Below are 21,211 nucleotides of genomic sequence, written 5' to 3'. Positions count from 1 at the left end.
CAGCGACCGATCTGTGGCGCGTGTAAGCGGCATGAGTAGATCTGTAGCGCAGGCAGACTGTGACACAACTTACTCACACAGCAGTTTTGAAGTGGAAGGAGAAGCGCAAGAACGAACAGAGGGGGAAAAACTCAATTTCACAGACAAGCCACGCCCCGAACACAGACACACACGCACGCGGTTACAAGTAGTCTGATACGGGTGGAATCCCAAGCGAGCGTCACCGTCCGCCGTGCGTAATTACGCGCCAATCAAACCGCCCTCAACGCCGCCTCCACGTGCTTTCGGTTTAATGTAAATGCACTCTTGTGAATACAGTGGACACACACGCACGCGCGCACAACTCAGAGACACGCCTCAGCATCTGGTCTTAATCAGATTTTGCCCCCACAGCAGGAACTCAGTGGGGGCAAAGCAACCAGAAAACTCTAATTATTCGCTTTTTTGGAAAAACAAAGGCACTTAATTAACTGGGAAACATGTCGTCCTATTATTGATTTAGTGTTATTATACATATTTCATTTACCAAACAGTGCTATAAAGTGATCATTTACCATCATATAGCTTCTTCAGACCTATTTTACTGTATTAAAAGTGTAAGCTCAGGGTTACCTGCTACTGTGATGCGTTTCCTCTCAGTGTTCCCACATACCAACATGTTTTACAGCCCTGGCATAGACCTTTAATGGCCACAGTGGAAAAGCAATTTAACCCCCACTACAGCAGCACAGGAATACACTCTGAGAAGCTGAAGCATTCACATAATAGAGGATATTAATATAACCAGACAAATAATAAAATGAAGTGAATGATTGAACTCGTCAATCCTTTATTAAGCAATATCCTTCCATCAGGCCGCAAATCAGACAAACTATAAAACTGCAATCACGTCTTCCTACATTCTCACTTTTCAGGATGCGTCTCTTCTAAATAAATAAATAACAACTTTTATCTTTCAAAACATAAGTGCATCTGCAAACGGAGGCTCGTCTTCATCATACCACAGAGAAAGTGTTGTGCCTCAGCTGGTACATGTAAAAGTTATCCTCTCCTGCGTCATATAACGTGGCATGCCAAATATATTGACTTATATTTTGCAAAGCAGCAGCAGTACCATAGTAACAGAGAGAGTCCTGATGGAAAACATGGAGAGATGACACAGGAGGGCACCGTACGATGGTTTGATTCAGCCTGTAAACAATGCAGACATAGAGACCAATCTGTTTTCATTAAAAAATACTCCTACAAAACTAGTCAGCAATTCTTCTAGTGTTAAATCATGTTAGTGTTGCATCACAGACGGCAGCAAGGGTTTCTTTTCTGTTTGTAAGGACACACACAGTTAAAGGCGGGAAATCTATAAAAGCTTCAGTTCCACTCAAACCTGTCAGTTCAAAATAGTTTCTGCTCTGCAACGTGGAGTGATGAGCTCTCAGTACGAGGAGCGATCGATTCTTGAGACAAAAGTTAGCTTCACGCTGGTTCATTCACGACTGCATGTCAGACAGAGGGTTACACTTTAACCATGCATAGATAGTCTTGAGAAAGTTGTGTGTTGGCAGATTTGGCAAGTGTTCGACGTGTGTCCTCACTGCAGCGCTGACTGTAGGGTCGTGTTCAGAAATGAGAGAACAGCTGCTTCATTACTTTTTTTAATACTCTCAGAAGGAGAGAATTCCTCGGTCATGTCTCTGGTGTCAAACGTTAAGCAGGAGGAGGGTGTGAGGTGGCAGCGATCGGCCTGTCTGGAAGGTGAATGTAGTGCTGACAGACTCGGTGCTGCAGTGCCTCATGTCCATCGCCCCTCTCTCCCCTCCAGTCAGGTCTCAAAGTACTTGTAGATCTGAGAGACGTACTGCATGACGCTCTGCCAGTCCGGCCTGTCCGTCTTCATCAGCTCCTCCATGTCCTGTTTGGAGCAGAAGGAAGTTTACAAGATTAGCGTTGGAGTTTTGGTATGTGAGAGTTTGGAATAATCTTGTGCTTTATAAACAGCACCCCCATCAGGCTAACCAGTAAACAGTGTAGAGCTAGAAAGCAGCATCCATCCCACTTCTGTCAACAAGATACAAACAGTGAGAGGGGGAAATATTTCATGTGATCAAAGACAGAGCCATGTGTGGTCATAAAAGTGCACACGGTGAGCAGTATTATTATAGAGTCACGAAGCATATGCCGAACACCATGAATATGCAAATGTTAGAGATTTTCAAAATAACAGCACCCCAATCAGCCCAGTCAGTTTGAAACACTGGAACATAGAACGAACAAGGCTTTGGCAGCACAGCCCTGACCCTCACATATCAAATGTTCAAATCTATAGTTAACTTTGTTTATGGAATGTGTCCACGTTAGGTTTTAATGCTTTGGGGATTGTATGCTGCCTAATGGGAAGTGAGCATGTTTTGTCTGGAGGTTGTTTTGGGACGGTTCTTAGTGTTGTTTGCTGTTATTTTTGTAGTGTCCTATTGTTTGATTTTGCACCAATGATGTCTTATCTGTGTAAAGTGAACATCCTCATTGGCCTGTGCCCAGGGTTGAAAATGAGTGTGAGCTCTATGTGTGACAGTAAATGTATTGTGCATTGTCCCTGGTGAATAAATAATAATGAATTAATGTTCAATAAATAAATAATTGAATAAAATAATGTTAAAAAACAACAAAATATACTGTATAAGTATTTCATAACTCCAGTGACATGTTGTGTTAGCCTCTGTGTAACATTAATTTGCTTTGACCTCAGACATATTTGGCTACTCGCTCATTTTGGAAATCCTCACATGCAAAATATTTAAACACGCTGTCACAACATCCAAACATAATTTAGATCTTTCAAAGGTTTCAGAAATTTGTTAGCGTGGGCCGCTGGGTCAGCTCAGCTGGTGGAGCAGGCGCCCCATGTACAGAGGCTACAGTTCTCCACGCACTGATCGCAGGTTCGACTCCCGGCCTGACCATCATTCGATGCACGTCATCCCCCACTCTCTCCTCCCCACATTTCCTGTCTCTCTTCAGCTGTCCTATAAGTAAAAAATTATCTTAAAAAAAAGAACTGTGTTAGTACAATCAAAAGAAATAGATAATAAATGAATTATAACCAACTACAGAAGCCCTAAGCAGACTCTATACATTTTATTTACTTTGTTTTCCTGTGCTAACGAGTAATCACAGCTCTTTTCTCTAAATCGCAACTTATTAATCTTGTTATCACGAGATAATAAAGCTCGTTTTCTCGTGATAACAGGATCGTTTTCTAGTGATGTAGAAAACAAAACAATAGGCTGCTCCCTGTGAGATTACAGACCACAACATGCCGTGCGAGTAATACGAGTTATGATCATTGGATGTTACGGTGCTGCTGTGTTGTTATCTCAAGATAAGTCAAGATCTGACAAAAACAACTTATCACCTCATTATCACAGGAATACGGAGTCAATGAAATACATATTTTAACACATTAAGAGTAAAACAGACTTTAGACAACTATCTGTGACATGCAAAACAATTCCTGTCTGTAATAGAAGAACAAAATAGGGCAGACAGGAGCGTTTTGATAAACAATTAGAGTCTAAATAGTTCCTTATTTCCATGCTATGTCCTTCCTTTTTATTCTGTGTTGTACCCCACTTCACTCCGCCAATGAAAGGCGCCTGGTGCTCCCATCACAGCAGGGCCCTAAGTCTCTAACTAGACTCTTCTCCTCTGTCGCCCCCCCGGTGGTGGAACGAGCTGCCAAACTCCATTCGGTCCGCAGAGTCCCTTTCACCTTTAAGAAGACCCAGCTCTTTATGACCTCTGACCTTAATGATGTTGATGATAATGACACTGAGGATGTTGTTTATGCTGACTAGGATTTTCATGATGATGATGACTATACTGATCTTGTTGATGTTGCTGATGATGATTATTATTAAGAATAAATAAATAAAAAACACCCTGCTCACTTCCTGTCAGCACCAGTGTCCGATCACACCTGAAGTTGTGTGTTGGCTCTCAGTGACTCCGCCCCCTTCTGTCTCGATCGTTGCTCGTGTTGTATTAACTCTCAGATGTACGTCGCTTTGGACAAAAGCGTCTGATACATGAAACTTTAACACTACAATTACACATAAAGTAATACCTGTGAACTGTGATAGTGAAAAACGTGTTCATTGACTTTAGAAACTTTCTTGGGTAACTGAAGGTAACTCAATGACAAATCTTAATGAGAAATCAAACAACAACAACAAGAATTAATGTTGTTGTGAAAGAAACAAGTCTTTAGTTTTCTCAGACATGTGACTGCTTTTATCTAAAAGCTGATGGGGCTTTGGGAGAACAAATAAATGTTGCACTGCTCACATCACTGATAAGTTGCTCTTAGTGTTTAAAGAACTATTAGCTAAGCTTCTGAGAAAACCTGAACTCTACAGCATTATAAGACTCTTATCAGAGAAGCTGCAGCCAGCTGCTCAGACACAAACTCTGGCTGTAGGCGATGAGTCAGACAGTGAACCAAGATTTCACATGACTCCGCAGCCAGCGTCACAGCCGCTTCCGTTAGCTCCGATTCACATGCATGCTCCAGGACAGTCACCTCCACATGCTCTCAGACTCCTATCGGGAGGATGATGAGGCCGAGGGTTTTGTTAGGATAGGTTTGTTTGGAAGTCTGTCAGCAGAGACTCGCCCTTACACTGTTTGTTATTTGTTTATAGCATCACTGACATGGGAACATGTTTGCAGTATTTAATTTTGTAGCCACAAGAACGTAAATGGAGAATTAATAAGTCAAATAAATGTGAACTCTGGTCTCAGTGAAACATTTAAGCCTAATTCACTTTGCTGCTCCCGTTCCAGCTGGCTCCTCTACAATGAGCTGCTGGACTGATTTGTATATTTTATTCTGTCATGTCAGAGCAGTTATTTTTGTTGGACATTTAGAGAGAACAAATATTCAGGCACGCTCTTCTGTTTTATCACATTCCCCTAAACATGAAGCTGTCATCAGAGGTGCACAGAGAATAACAAGGCGAGGCGTCATGCTCAGATGTAGAACAGGGAGGAAGGGATGTCATATTAGTTTAACCCTCTGAAACCCTGCAATCATGTCAAACATGTTTAAATTGCCATCAGTATTTGCAGCTCACATTAAAGTATGGAGTAATAGTTTAATGTATGTGTGCAGAATTCACCTGATCTGGTCCGACTGTAACTGTTCAGTGGCAGCACCGCTCCTGGCAGTGACGTGTGTGTGTTTGAGTGAACATAAAAAAGGCTGTGTGTGGAGGGGATGTGTCTTTATGAACAACAGCTGCTGCTCTGTCATCCTTAGGCACTGCTTTACACAAGACACACGAGTCATTTCCAAACAAACCAAATGATTTTGAGATTTCCAAATGTCACGCGAACTTTGCACCCGACTCAAAAACTGACTTTACACACCCTGAAAAATGTTCTTACTCAACTTCTCACATGCACATACTGACCCTACAAGGACACAAGAAGAAGAAGAAAACGTCTGAAATGAACTATTTCTGAATTTATATTTTAGTCTGTGCTTTTCGGGATGGTTTGAAGTGGGCGGGGCTCAGCTGAATAACACAGCCCTGAGTAATTTAATAAGAGTTTCTGAGAACCATTTAAGCTTTGGAAGAACAATAACTAATAACCTTTTTTTTTTTAGAGATTTCTTTTTGGAGGGGCATTTGCCTGCACACCTCCAGGACCCTGAGGTGTGCAGGTAAGATTGTGGTCGACCTCTCTCACCCTTCCCTCCGGCAAGAGGCTGCGCTCCATCAGGACCAAAACCTCCCGACACAGGAACAGTTTCCTCCCCTCTGCTGCCAGCCTCGTCAACAAGCTGCTCTACCAACTCAGCCAAACCAGCGGCCCTTTTTTCTTATTTACTCATTAACTATTAAAGCCATGGAGAAATACCTCATTTATTTTAAAGCACGCTTCCTGGAGCTTTAATGAAAAATCCACCCAAAAAATGTTTCTCGTTCAGATCCCCAGACCAGTCCAATGGACAGCTTCTCCAGGATGTAAATGTTTTCTGTCATCTGACTTCACCAAAATGCACAAACGTATTTAACCAGATGTCTATAAGCCAATCACAGCGTTCCACATCATCCAAAATGGACTGTAGAAGAGCTGCATTTATTTTTATTATTAATAAGTTTACTGTTTGTGTTTAAAGCTAACATGACAAGTTGTATTTCTTTAACGTGTCACGATATCACAGGGATTTATAGCTGTTACTCAGCGTTGAGCCGGGCTGTGACAGCGTCCCAGCGATTATAGAAATCTGATATTTTACTAATTCTGTTTTTCATGAATGATTTTGTATAAAAAACATGATGTATATGCAACACACGTGTTTTAAAACATCACCAAATCCATTGATATGATTCTGAATCATTCATGCTAAATAAATAAACTAGTGTGTCAGGAAGTCGCTGCACCTGCGCCTCGCCACCAAACTGTATAACACTCCCTTTAAAAATGTACCTCAGTGTTTTTATTAGCAATACGAGCTGCACATTGCACCGCCTCACAGGACATAAATATGGAAGTACTATGTTTACCTCATGGAGGGAAAACATGGAAAACATCTGAGAAAACGCTCACGGAGTCTAAATATTTCAGTAGAGCAGCCGGTTGTTACTCATTTTTGCAGCGAGCTGCTAATCCTTTAACAAACTAACTGTGCTAATCAAAGTCCAATTATATCTGAATTATTGATTAAGTTGATTTGCAGCGCTGGAGGCCAACCTATAAATCCAACCCAACAAAAGTATTTGGGAGCTTATAGGATGTAAGGGTTTATATATTTCATATGATAAATCGAAGTGTGCTGTTTATGATCCGACTAATCAGAGGGTCCCTCTGTGTTATCTTAGTGTGTGTGCATGTGTGTGTGTGTAAGGTCTGTGGCAGCTCACCAGGGAGGGTTTGATACCGATGCTCTCAGCCGCCTGGAACGCCAGGGTCAGATTCCGGACCTGCAGGAAAACAAACGGTTGAGTGTTGAGACACAATGGACCTCCCTACAAACACCCTGCAGACAGTGGAGGACATGTGTAAGCCTTAGTATGTTTGCATGACTCTTTTGGGTGTATTAGATGATCTCTGAAGTTTATTTGTGAAGTGTAAAGCTATACCGGATTTAATCTCTGTCTGGGAGCCTAATCAAAATCCCTGCAGATTTAACCTAATTCTCCTTATATAGAGTTTCTTACAGTCACTTCTCCACGGACAGGAAGTGATAAATCAAAACATAAGAGTGAAATACCAACTGTTCTCGTAAGTGAGCCTTGTTGATAGAAACCTGAACTCAGCCACATCATTTCTGGAGTCTCTCTGAGTCACTCTGAACCTTAAGTTCAATTTTTACAGCCTTCATGCTAATTGTGACTCTCAAAATTACTCAAACCACAGCTGAGGTGATGAATTAATTCTGCAGCTGTAGGCGGCGTCTTGAAAGACGAATCTCCCTCCTTCACCTACAATAAGGTTGTTTTCCTAAAAAACCTCTGCGACAAAGGGCGAAGGAGGGCAGTAATGGGATTATTGGAAGGGCAGATTATACTGGGAAGAGGTTGGGTGTTTGGGCCTCGGGCAAAGTCACTCAGCAAGAGTTATTAAAGCCAACACGCGAAGCGTCTATTGAATTATTCAGAGTGATGGGCTGTGCAATGTCTCTGTCATCTGCTCAGGGTTACACATTTACACGGACACGACTGCAAACACATGTCTTATTTGTCACGTAGGGTGTGTGAGGCCTGCTCGGAGGCGTTTGTCTACTGTTTCAATGATGTAAGACTGAAGGACCCGCAGTACCAGAGAGGAACCATATTGTTACTGTATATACGGCCTGCATGTCTACATTACATTACTGTCAACACAGAGCTACACAGTCCCTGCTGCCCTTTGCTCAGGATCACTTACAGCCATAATTCATCTTTAGGCTGTCATTAAATGCTGTGTCAACAATATGGCAGACCTATAACATGTACACAACTACACACAGGAAGGTTGTAATGTGCAGGCTAATGGTGGAAAACATGACTCCTGGAAAATGGCTTCAAAGCATTACAGAGGTTTTATTTTCCTCTTGGCAAACATGCACCTTTCAGACCTTCACCGTCTGAGCAGACCATTTTCACACTTCACAGGTTCACACTGTGCACTAACTACCTTCTTCATGTTTGAGACGAGGAGAGGACAACAAGAGGCTTGTTTGTTTGCTCTGCTCACACATCAGGGGGACATTCACTACAGCTCCACATAAGAGCTTTGCTTTCTGTAGCCCTGTTCAAACAGGACAAGAACACCTGAGGGCCTCTGGTAATCTGTAATAAATACAGAGGTCGTCTGAGATCTTAATCCTGTCTGGTTTTGAGTTGTTCCCCTGCAGAGTAAAGTCATATTTCGCCAAATGGAGAATCAGAATCATCATCATTTAATAAAATTAGTTTCATGCAAATTGGCAGAAGGCTGCATTGTCAATTATAAATGGAAGTTTAAAAGCTTTTTTGTGCAAATTCAGGAGACTCGTTTTGCTACACAGCATGGAGACAGAAAGCTCACATCCATCAGAAGACAACATGACTAATGGATGACACGCATAGCAGCTGTCAGGCATGTTTTCCTTCTTCCAAAGACTTTATGAACCGGCTCAGCAGTTATTATGTGGTAGCATAGTATTATGCTAATTTCCATCTTAATTTTCACTCTGTGATACCTGTGGAGTTTAGCTTAGCTTAGCATGATTTAAAGTTAAAAAAAACCTCCTCATGTTTCTCACTCTGCTGCCCCTGTGCAGGCACTCATACAGCCTCTGCCTGAAACCACTCAGTCTGCTCTGTCCCTTTAAAAAAAACCCGTCCCTACAAGCCTGCTTTCTTCTGATTGGCCAGCTCTCTGAAGCCTGCTGAGGCTGCACTTTGTGACGTCACAAAGCGCAACGTGTAGTAAAAACTGTGTGAAAGCTGGCGTTCACAGCAGCCTGCAGACTGAGCTGAGCAGCCTGAGGATTACTCCGACAGACTTTCACCTACAGACTGAAACTTCACCCACGTTTAGTCTGAACATCCAACATTGTAACATTATATATATAGCCTCTTTCCCACTGGTCAAAAAACCTGCTAACACCCATTTTGCTTAATGGGAAAGGCTACTTTCGGCATTCAGACCCGGGTCACATGACTCTGCAGTAGACCCGGGTAACTATCGCCTCGCCTCTGGCATTGATGGGAACACAAAACCTGTGTCGACACGCTAATCTCCTTATCTCTTTTCCAGTGTGATGCTATGCTCAGTCGCTAACTTCTGCGGCTCCTCGTCATCTCAGCTACAAATTCCACCCGTCTCTGTCCGAGCAGCGCTCGAACATCGTTCCAAATTTATCTGCGCCGAGTTTGGTAAACAGACTAAAGACCAAACCACCGTAACATCTTCACTGGTTACTAACCCTGTCTCCGGCGCGTTTGTGACGTCAGATGGTGATGCAGCAGAAAAGAGACCGACAGGAGGATACTTCGCTGGCAACAGGAAAAGAGACAATCGAAATTGAGCATAATACGCCCCCTTTAAGTAGAGCCTTGACATCATATCCAGGGAATAATGTCAGTAAATTTGAGGATCAAACAAAACTGAACTACTATTAAGGCACTGACCTAATAAGACTCAGATTGGGTGCTGACGTGAGCTGAAAACTTTCGTGTGTGCAGTCACGTGTGGGTGTGTGTGTGTGTTTTTCCTGTGGTCTTCTACCTTATCTTGACTGATGAGTTCCTGGTAAGGGATGTGGGCGGGCAGATACGTGTGCAAGAGGGCACAGAAAGCCAGGCCGTCACTCCAACTGCTGCTGAAGTTGGTCACATCAATATTCTGGGGAAAATGACGAGGCACAAGGCAGAGTAAACACACAGAAGTCACTGACAGGCCAAAGTCAGTAATACACAACAATAACGAGCTAAAAGTGCCCATAAGTGTAGTGGGACAGGAAACCACGTGATAATTAAAAAGTTCTGCTATTATAAGCTGTTCTGGGACTTTCAGAGTCCATTAATGCCTGGTCGTGTTTCCTTTAGAGGATGTAAGAGGAACTTCTTCTTAGATCCCATTTAAGCCTCTGAGGATCTCTGATCTCTCCTCCGGGTGAAGAACGCGCATCACAGCACGTCCAGTCTGTTGTGTTTGTTTGTGTGTGTGTGTGTGTGTGTGTGTGTGTGTGTGTGTGTGCGATTCACCACATCATGCACGGCATATTCAATGTCTGATAACAGGAGAGAATTCGGAAGAACAACTTCCTCTGGTCCATTGTTCGGTGTTGAAGGGTCCCCGTTCGTTAGATAAGTTATTTCTGGAGTCTTTATCTTGTTATATCCCAGAGGATTCTTGTTATTTCTGTTAGTATGAAAATATATCATGGTGTGAAAATGATCTTCTACCCATCTGTACCGCTTATCCTGTTCAGGGTCGCGGGGGGGCTGGAGCCAATCCAGTAATATGCAACTTTCACATGTCAGATGTAGCATTTGAAGTGTATACATGTTAGCATGCTAGCAACAGCAGGCACACAATGACAAGACTAACATGCTGATGTTTGCATGCTTACGGTCTTGGCTTCAAATTCTTTCTACATTGAGCATTTGCTGCGGATGATCGTGCAGCCCCTTCTGGGAAGATGAGACTGGAAGCCCTGCTGTGTTGTTACTGTACAGCCAAAGGCAGAGAGACGTAATAGACATGAAGTATCTTTGGGTACATCTGTGCGTCTGTTCACAAGGCATTAGCGCTGGTGAGATGCTAAAGATTATACATGCAGCCGTGTGTTTGTTTAGCGTTGCCTGAGGAACAGAGCTCTGCTGTATTTCATTCTATAAATGTATATCATCTATAGAACCAGTGAGTGAACCACAGACATGACGCCAGGTGAACGTAATTAACGGCCTGATAGGACAGAAAAACAGCACAACTCTGGCTCCTGAGGACAAGAATTACAAATCAAAGCTTGTAGTCACTGCAGTCATAAATAAACCCTGAGCTCCAGAGAACAGTAGACAAATCTATTATCTATTATCTTTGATGGCTTTCACTAATAATAAATGCTGTTTACCTCAGTTTTAAAGTAGATGTAACCCACCTACAGTGATGTAACCTCAACCCCGTATGTAAGAAGTGTTAGACATGATTGTGTTCATGGTGAACATCAGACCTGCAAAGCATCAGCATGGTCGTATTGTTACTGTGAGCATGTTAGCATGCTGATTGTTAGCATGACTCTTGGTCTTGTTAAATTGTGGTTATTGATATGTGATGTAATGCTTTAATATGAACATACTGTGAACATCACATTAAGTTACTATGTTCTGTACCTTGCATCTGATTTATTAAATTTAAATAGGACGCAGGTAGTCGCAGCTTTCTGTTTCACGGGAAAGAAGATTAAGTAAGTAAGCACATTAAATAGTGAGGGAAGTGAAGCCCAATGATAATGGTCCAAAATGAGTCATGAGGGAAAATCAACAAGCATTTGTGGTCACAATGGGATCTGAAGGAGCAGCTGCTTCATCTGAGTGAAGCCAAACAGGATGCATAGTCCTGGACTCGGGCTTTGTTCATGCCACTGTTATTTAACATGAAATACAGTCAGGACTCATTTTAATTAATCATCATAAGGGAAACAATCAGTAAAAGAATTGTTTCGCACTCGACAATAACCACTTTGATAGTGCTCAGCATGTACTTTCAATTAGCGGCAATGTTTAAATCTCTACTCTGCAGGTAACACACACAGAAAAGGGGCTGAAAGTGTCGTTGGATGAATGAGTCTTCTCTACATCAGTCACTGCCTGTCTATTATGTCTGGAGGGCAGACCTGTGCCGTCATGTCAGCTCACATTCCTCTCATAACTCCCCCTTCTCCCTCTTAGCTGGCTCAGCAGCAGCAATATAAATCCTGTGTGTGTGTGTGTGTGTATGTGTGTGTGTGCGTGCGTGTGTGATGTATATGCAAACACACACACCTAGAGGGAGTGATAAGGGGTCATCAGACCTCTGAGTCTCTAAAAACTAAGATAGACAAAAACAAATAGGCTGATAAGAGGGGTTGCAGAGGGCAGTTTGAGTCTTGGTGATCTGAGGAGGACACATGTCCTTATCCAGGCCAGGTAGGTATGTTCCAGTTCAGGGTGGGAGTTGGAGAGAAACGGGGTTGGGGGTGGGGGATTTGTTCAAAAAGAGAGGGCGAGGCATGAATGCTAAAACAGCAGCGGACAACAACAGCTCTCTGGGAGCCGGCTCAGAAAAGCAAACACAGCATCAAGCGACAGGAAGCGTCCTGCTCGGCACAAAAGGCAGCGCCGTCGCTTTTTAGTGCTCAGAGAGAAAAAGAGCATGAGAGAGGAGCAGGGGCTGTTCAGAGAGAGGACTGAACAGAGACAGAAAGAGAGAAAACATGAAGTTGATCTGAGTGTATTTGCTTTGGTGAGCTTCTGAGTGGGAAGAAGATACGATCTATGATAGCATCAAATACTACACAGACACATTCAGCTTCCTATGAAGACGAGAGTTGCTGATTCTAAGCCTTTCAATGATGCACACTTAAGATTATTTGAAATGTATGTGACAACAAGCAGGCAGAAAAAGATGTGCGGTAACTGCAAACTGCTATAAATGAAACCACAGGTGGAGAATGAAAATTCACATTCAATCTCATATTTTTATTCTTTTAATAGTTCACAAAAAACGACACAAAGCTTGGGCTGAAACCAAAGATTATTAATACCCATAAATAATAAATAAATAAATAAAAATCCTTCCAGGGGAAAAACAGGAAACATTTAATATTAAGCTTTCTTTCTTGATAATTGTATGGCTTATCAAAACTGTGACTAATCACAATTAGCCTATAAAACATATTGTCTGCTGAAAAACATTCAAATGTAACCCACCGATGAGCCGAGCACTTAAACGCCACACAGACAGTCGTTAAAAACTGAGTGCAGCAATAGACTCTGGACACCCAGATAGCAATACTGAGCTCACACACACAGATCAAGAATGTACAATAAATAAAAAGCACAAGGCAACATGCAGCAAGCAGGCTCAGAGTGAGGGATAATAACTCGGCACACACACACTTTCTTCACATGGCGACCATTGTCCTCTGACGTCATGCTGAGGTTGGAAAACTCAAATGTTGTTATCGTGTCGTTCTTGGTTCCAGGTTGTAAGTTGTAAATGTAGGGTACCTGGCAACTGTTGTCATTTACTTCACGATAATTGAGCAACTAAACAGACAATTGGCAGTGAAAATCAGGAGGTAAATATGGCCGTAAAACAACATATTTGATAACCCATTAGCTACATTTAGACAACAGCTAATGCTAGCATCCAAGCACTTTTTAGATAAATATTAAGTTAGCTAAAATGTATTATTATTTATTAGAATAATTCAATTAACTAGTTGTTTGTTTGTTTGTTGTTTAAGCCTTTCCTAATGAATCATGTAACTCTACCAAACAGTCATTTTAGCTTCCCAGCTAACGTTAACATTATCTAACAAGTGGCTGCATGCTAACTTTAGCTGTTGTCTGGTTGAAGCTAATGGGTGTTATATATATTTTATCTTGAGATATGATCACATTTCCCTCTCGGGTTTCAGAGTTCATTGTCTTTTTAGTTGCTGATCTATCCGGAAGAAGTTAATTGATAACAATGGTTAAACCTTAAATCTATAAAATTTAAAAAAATTATAACAGCACCCTAGCTTAGCAACCTGAGCATGACTTCAGAGGAAAATGGCCGCCATGGGAATAGGGTCAATGCAGACACAGTTTGCTAGAAGCTCTAAAGGAGGAAAGCAGGAGACATCACGCCTGAGGGTTGTCTGACTGATGAGCTAGTCTCAGTATATGCCTGTCCCAGGATCTCTCAACCTCACCTCAACTGAATGAGTAAGGCAACAAGAAGACAAACAACCGACAATGACACGTGAGCCAGAATCAAAAACTAAAATGACAGAACGTGAGTAAACAAGAAAGTAAGGAGGAGTCATCATCACAAATGGGAGAAGGAAAGTTGAAATGGAGAGACAAAGGAGAGAGACAAAGGAGAGAGAGGGGGAGAAAGTCCTAATGGGCCATGGAAATGAATCATAGTCATGAGCAATGACAGGCTGAAAGCCCAGACAGGCAAGACCAGGAGATAAAGACGCAAGGTCGGGGAGCTGGCAGTGCTGGGGAGTGCTGCACTTTAGAGATTCAGCCTGTGTCTACACACCTTTCAATGGATGTATTCTGCAGACGGGACAGGATTAGGCGTGGGGAGGGCAACACGGATCACACAGGTAAACTGTATATTAGATCTGCCTGTGATTAAAACTGTACACCTGTCTGATAAGAACACAGGAGATAGTCTGTGTTAATATTACGATGATATAAGAGAGATTTAGATTACCATGGTGTTAAACTGAATTACTGTAGTGTAAGAACTTTTAAATGTATGTTTGCTTTTATCCCTTTCAAAGAATTCATACTGACATGAACGATGATCCAATTCACATTACTTGTAATCCTACATTTTTAGACCTTACAGTCATGGTTACTCTTCAGACCCCTGCCCTCTGCCCCACCTCCATGTCTGACCTCCATTCCACACTCACATGGGGGTCCATTCCTGTATCTTCAATGGCTTTGTATGTGTGTGTGTGTGTGTGTGTGTGTGTGTGTGTGTGTGTGTGTGTGTGTGTGTGCCAGACAAGGCCGGATGCGCTGTGCTCTGTCAGGCCCAGCTGAGCCTAATGTCCGAAGCCTTTCCTCATTGTTCCCATCTTGAACAAACAGCACATTTATTTTTGTTAGGCTTGTACGGTTAATTGGGGGAAACAAAGTTTAAGAGTCCAGAGCTGTTCTAAATTAAAACATCAAAGCTCCTGATAAAGACACAGTAGGTCAGAGTTTTTTCCAACACACTGGACGTTCAAGAAGACATCTGCTTCTTAAATGTGGCCTAAAATCACAAAAATGGCCACTTGTAAAACTGGAACAGTGATAGAGGAGCTGCTGGTTTGGTACTGTGAATGACCCCAAGCTTAATAAATAATGTCTATATATGATCCTTTAACTGGCAATCAATACAGATAATGTGGAAAGAACTAGTCAATATGGTGCTGTATTAACTGGCACACATATATAATAGCAGTCACTCTGTATTAGGCTTGAGTTATGTGAACTGACGGGTGGTTTAGGATCTCTCAGTCTCTCAGAGGAACACAGGATGACCATTATTCTTCCAACAAGGCAACCTGCTCCAGTGTTGTGAACTATCAGCAACACACTGACTGCTCCAGAGCATAAAGTGCAGGTTTAGGTGTCCTTTACCTGCCTGACCAAGGCCTTAAAGGGCCAGTTCGCCGATTTTCAACCTCAGTCCTATCATGCTATTATGTAGAGCTAATGCCATTATTCTAGAAAAAACATGCAACTTCTCTCTGTGCCTTTGGAGGACGCTATCTGCTTCTCCAATGGGCCCTGGAAAACCTCCGCCAGACTACGTAAAACGCGCCATCTGGCGGAGGACAGGGAGCTCGCTGAACTACACTTCCTCAATCTTGGACGCCGACTCCGACGTCTGCAGTGTTTAGCTGAAAAAAACACATACCGTAAAATGTAATCATTTGATCCATGAGGTGCTTTGAAACGCTGCCTGCTCTCCTGTGCTCCCTCTCAGACATTCCACATTTCTAACACGTCATGTCTCGTTCAGAATCGTCAGGTTTGAAATGTTGACTGACGACCTGAAGATGTTTTAGACGATCTACCGGTATATTTTCGTCGTATTTCAGATTCTGTCCCGCTCTGAGCCGTCGCCTGCAGTTAGGGAGAGGCACAATGCATGCTGGGTGTTGTAGAAATGTAGAATGGGTGAAACCAAGAGCTGTTTGTGCAACTTTCTCCACAGCTATAACGCCAATTTCAAATATTATTGCTTCTATTGATTACAGAGAACACCAGCTTTGACTGACAGCAGATTTTTAAAGGGGCGAACTGCTCCTTTAATTGTTATTAAAGCCATATTGTTGCATGGAAATGAACCAAATTGCTGAACTTTTAAAAAGCCACCACAATTGGCAAAATAGGTCAGCAGTGGTCAGCCCGGGGCAGTGGTGAAAGTTTGATGAGTTGAAGCATTTGTGTGGTGCAAACTTTCTTCTTAAAAAGGAACTTGCAGTGATCTAACTTTGCTATCTCTGTTCCTGGAACCACTGCTGTTGTTTTGCCTCCTGGCCACAGAGCTCTATGGTCATGACGTCTACAAAAGCATGTTCTGCTATGTCTTGATGTCAGTTATGGCCATTACTGGGTTAGTCAGTACTTGGGAATCAGGCCACCCAATCATCAGGGAATTGGAAATTACAAGATCTGGATCAGCGATGATTGCGTAGTGACAACAGAAAGGATTAGTGTTCATATTTGCCCCGTCTCGTTTCACTTCATCTACCGATTTTAAAATCGATCGAGCTCAGGAACAGCAGTTGGCTGTTGGAGGATACTGACCTGCCTCATGACAAAACTGGACAAACTTAGCTGGAAAGCTCTCTATGCGAGCTTTTTCCAATGAGGGAGAGTTCTGCATGCTTATTGTGCTCCATATTTGGACTGTGGCTTCAACAAGCTGCTCAAAAGACCTGAATTTCCTTGCATCAGGCACTGATTAAATCATTTTCAATGCAATGTGTCTACAGAACCGAGACTTATGTTGTTCTTTTGGTTCATCACAGGTAGACACATCTGCGGTGATTCGCCTGGAACACTAGAATTAGAAAGAAGGACAGCGGTTTCCCCACCCACAAGTCTTTGCGACTTATGACAGCGATAGAGTTATGCTAGCATGTCACAATGCTGATGATAGTGAGTTCACTGTAAGTTCCCCAAAGTTCAAGTTGTGTAAGTGATTGCTTGTGCTGTGGTGCTTCTCTGGATCTACACCGCGTTCCAAATTATTACGCAAATTGTATTTAAGTGTCATAAAGATTACATTTTTTGTTTTTCAATTAAACTCATGGATGGTATTGTGTCGCAGGGCTCTTTGGATCACTGAAATCAATCTCAGACACCTGTGATAATTAGTTTGCCAGGTGAGCCCAATTAAGGAAAAACTACTTAAAAAGGGCGTTCCACATTATTAAGCAGACGACCATTTCCAAGCAATATGGGAAAGAAAAAGGATCTCTCTGCTGCCGAAAAGCGTGAAATAGTTCAATGCCTTGGACAAGGTATGAAAACCTTAGATATTTCACGAAAACTTAAGCGTGATCATCGTACTGTTAAGAGATTTGTGGCTGATTCAGAGCACACACGGGTTCGTGCAAATAAAGGCACAATGAGGAAGGTTTCTGCCAGACAAAAACATCGGATTAAGAGAGCAGCTGCTAAAATGCCATTACAAAGTAGCAAACAGATATTTGAAGCTGCTGGTGCCTCTGGAGTCCCACGAACATCAAGGTGTAGGATCCTCCAGAGGCTTGCAGTTATGCGTAAACCTTCTATTCGGCCACCCCTAAACAATGCTCACAAGCAGAAACGGCTGCAGTGGGCCCAGAAATACATGAAGACTAATTTTCAAACAGTCTTGTTCACTGATGAGTGCCGTGCAACCCTGGATGGTCCAGATGGATGGAGTAGTGGATGGTTGGTGGACGGCCACCATGTCCCAACAAGGCTGCAACGTCAGCAAGGAGGTGGTGGAGTCATGTTTTGGGCCGGAATCATGGGGAGAGAGCTGGTCGGCCCCTTTAGGGTCCCTGAAGGTGTGAAAATGACCTCTGTAAAGTATGTGGAGTTTCTGACTGACCACTTTCTTCCATGGTACAAAAAGAAGAACCGTGCTTTCCGTAACAAAATCATCTTCGTGCATGACAATGCACCATCTCATGCTGCAAGGAATACCTCTGCATCATTGGCTGCTATGGGCATAAAAGGAGAGAAACTCATGGTGTGGCCCCCATCCTCCCCTGACCTCAACCCTATTGAGAACCTTTGGAGCATCCTCAAGCAAAAGATCTATGAGGGTGGGAGGCAGTTCACATCCAAACAGCAGCTCTGGGAGGCTATTCTGACATCCTGCAAATAAATTCAAGCAGAAACTTTCCAAAAACTCACAAGGTCAATGGATGCAAGAATTATGAAGCTGCTATCAAATAAGGGGTCCTATGTTAAAATGTAACATGACCTGTTAAGATGTTTTTGATTGAAATAGCTTTTGATTTCAGTAAATATGACCTCCTAATGCTGCAAATTCAAAAGATGAGCATTTTCAGTTCATAACAACGTATAAAATGTTATAAAACTCTGTCGTGCGTAATAATTTGGAACAGTGCATTTTAAGTTTTTTATTTTTGAAAAATACTGTTATCATTGGGAGGTTTGTTCAATAACATTCGAATTCATTAAACTAACGGTTGATGACTTGAAAATTATGCTGACTGTCATTTGCATCGACTATTTAGGAAAATCTGAGAAAAATGTCATTTGCATAATAATTTGGAACACAGTGTAGATGCCATAAACACCACTTGTCATTTGTAGTCCTTGTTGAGGAGAAAAGCTACTGCCCCAAAGGCTCTCCCTGAAGCGTCTCAAAGATTGGTACGCTGTAAGTGCAGCATCAGGCATCGGCCAACATCGTCGGAGTAAAATGCCAGGTAGCAGCTGAAGTCCATCTCTGACATTCACCATGATCTGAGGAGGTCTTCTGGGAAAAGGTTGTCATCACAGTCTCCTTCTTTTTTCCCTAGAGGTATTGCGCTAGGATCTTGGCTCTTGTAGTATAAGGGATGAGATGTCCAAGAGGATTGTATTGTCTTGCCAGAAGGTAGTATATCCTAAGCACTGTCGGCTTTGATCAGACTAATACAATTTGCTGGTCAAGGCGCACGGCTCTCTTGGGCTTAAAAATCGTTCCCAGTTAGGCCCAAATGTTTACATTTGAACAGTATTAACATTATGTGCATCATTTTCTTCTAGATACATAATGATCTTGAAAAGGATCCAAAGTATACATCAAATAATCCAACACCAAAATCAGACATGTTGCTGCTCTTTTGAGCTCCCGTGAAATCCACTTTCAGAGTTGTGTGAAAGTGGTCTGGTGTTTCAAGTCCAGCGCTGACGTGCACAACATCCCTTGTGAATTCTAATTTCCGGTGAGAGGCCTCTTCAGTTTCTCCCACAGGGCAGAGTCAATCAGAGGCTGCTGAAGGTCTTCACTGATCGATCTGTGTTTCCCAGAATCTGACATTTGTGGTGTGACAGAGCCTGTCTGGGATCACATCTCATCCTCTGCTGAGACACAGGTCAGGTATTTAACCGCTCTTAGGACCTCTGCGTTCCTGGGATATGAAGACAAATGGTAGATAAACACACCCCATTACACAACTGATTCTTCCTCTGGGGTTTAAGGGCTAAAGCACAGCCGTCCTACTCTTGTGTGTATGTTTTTTTATGCAAATAATGCCAAAAGTTTCCCCTCTCTGGCTGTGTTTGCTTTCACAGAATGTCGAGATACAAGATCCATATGTCATACACGTTTTTATCAGCACATCCACACACACGATCAAACATAGACACGTATAAATCCACCTGCAGCTCGACTGGATGCATGAGGAACTTAGGCGAGTTTTTTTTAGTCTCCTATGTGCGTATCAAAAGCAGAAAAGCAAATATATTTACAGAACCACACATCACCTGATACAAAACAATGATTAAGATGAGATAAAGCTTTATATCAGTACATCAAACACTTTACTGCGGTCTGATTTTATCTGCTCCTACTTATCATTACAGTCACCTCTCTCATCCCTTCCCTTGTAAACGGGCCTATTGTGCCATCAGGCTTTATGTTCAGCTGTAATCGCACAGATTTACTGAACCCTCGGCAGCTGTTTGCACCTGATCATCAAATAATCTCCCCGCGCGCTTACAATAGCTCCCGTTTTCTGTTTCACTTTAATTAGGCTGCTATTTGACCAAACGGTCTGCCAACAATGGGACTGTAATAACAACTGGCACGGGGCGGACCCGCCCATTGGCTTTGTCCCCGTCTCACACAGCGGCTTTTCTGGCTCCACGCTGGCAGATGAGGATGATATAAGAGCTTGTTTCCTGACTCCACTGTGTGGAAACTGAGAGGATGGAAAGCTGATGAAAGGTGATTGTCAAAGCTGCCCCTTCAAAGTGACAATTCATTATGTAGGTCAAAGAGGCCAAGCATAAATTACATCTTTTTTTTTACAAAGGAGCCAATTAGTGTTGAGTTATCGACCTTATACGGCATTAGTCCACAGCAGAGAAGAGAGGCACTGCAAAGAGCATATGGATGTATTGATCAAACTAATCCTTCTCAGCAATCATAAAGGACACGGAGTGACAGAGAGAAACAAAGACAAAGCAGGCAAGCTGGAAATGGTTGCATTTCAGGCGATTGTTGTAGTCTGTTGTCTATGCTGTCCTGGAGGCACAGACTGTGTGAAAGATCAGTCAGTCTGTGGGCATAAGGCCTCTCATTAGTGTCCTCCATGTTGACGGAGGCCTCATCAATAGCTGTCAGTGAGGGCAGGGGCCCGTAGAGGGTGCCCCTGCTTTACACTGTTACAGTCTAACCTTTCACCGGACACATGAAGCTCAACATGCACTCTTAACGTCAACCCTGTCCTTCAGCTCACCATGAGACTCAAACAGAGGCCTGTGATCGCACGTCTTCTTGTGGGAAGCACTGAACTACTGTAACCAATGCACAAATGTGACGCAATATTTCACAGGCAAACAGACAGCACATATCCATGCATCCTAAGAAACAGAAATCCCTGTGGAAGGTAATGGAATTCACCAGAAACAGGAACTTGCTCAAGAGAAGAATAACAGCTGTGCTTTTATATATCTCTGCTGAGAAGCTGAAGTTTATGACAAAGGTAGAAAATATCTGGGAAACCGATGAAAAGATGTTCCTTGGAAATTTGACCTCATGGACAGCTGTTAGTAACTGCTGTCTTTATTCCTTTAGCTATATTTACAAGATTAGCAAATAGATGTGCGTCATGATCAATTGACCTCAAAGGTACAACAGAATGGAGCTCTCACACAAAAACACACAAACATTTTTACAGTGGACCATTTTAAATGAATCCAATTACAGCTCAGGCTCATAAGGCAGATGGAGA

At 42.6% G+C, this 21,211-nt stretch overlaps 1 protein-coding gene across 3 annotated transcripts in view; it reads right to left on the bottom strand.

Annotated features, from left to right (window-relative positions):
• Window positions 1-800: 800 nt before the first annotated feature.
• Window positions 801-21,211, bottom strand: part of specc1 (sperm antigen with calponin homology and coiled-coil domains 1) — an 81,171-nt gene continuing 60,760 nt past the window's right edge. For all 3 annotated transcript variants that reach the window (XM_069676404.1, XM_069676412.1, XM_069676420.1), the window contains 3 exons: window positions 9,760-9,876; window positions 6,927-6,986; window positions 801-1,909 (listed from right to left, as the gene is read on the bottom strand). In XM_069676404.1, coding sequence (XP_069532505.1) covers window positions 1,820-1,909; window positions 6,927-6,986; window positions 9,760-9,876 — 267 coding nt within the window. In that variant the 3' untranslated portion in view covers window positions 801-1,819. The remainder of the gene's footprint in view (window positions 1,910-6,926; window positions 6,987-9,759; window positions 9,877-21,211) is intronic.

Source organism: Semicossyphus pulcher, unplaced genomic scaffold, assembly GCF_022749685.1.
Source record: "Semicossyphus pulcher isolate SPU_LCO1_2020_fin unplaced genomic scaffold, fSemPul1.0.p SCAF_10, whole genome shotgun sequence".
NCBI classification, from domain to species: Eukaryota; Metazoa; Chordata; class Actinopteri; order Labriformes; family Labridae; genus Semicossyphus; species Semicossyphus pulcher.
Note: the sequence above shows the minus strand (reverse complement) of the source record. Positions and strands in the feature narration are given on the sequence as shown.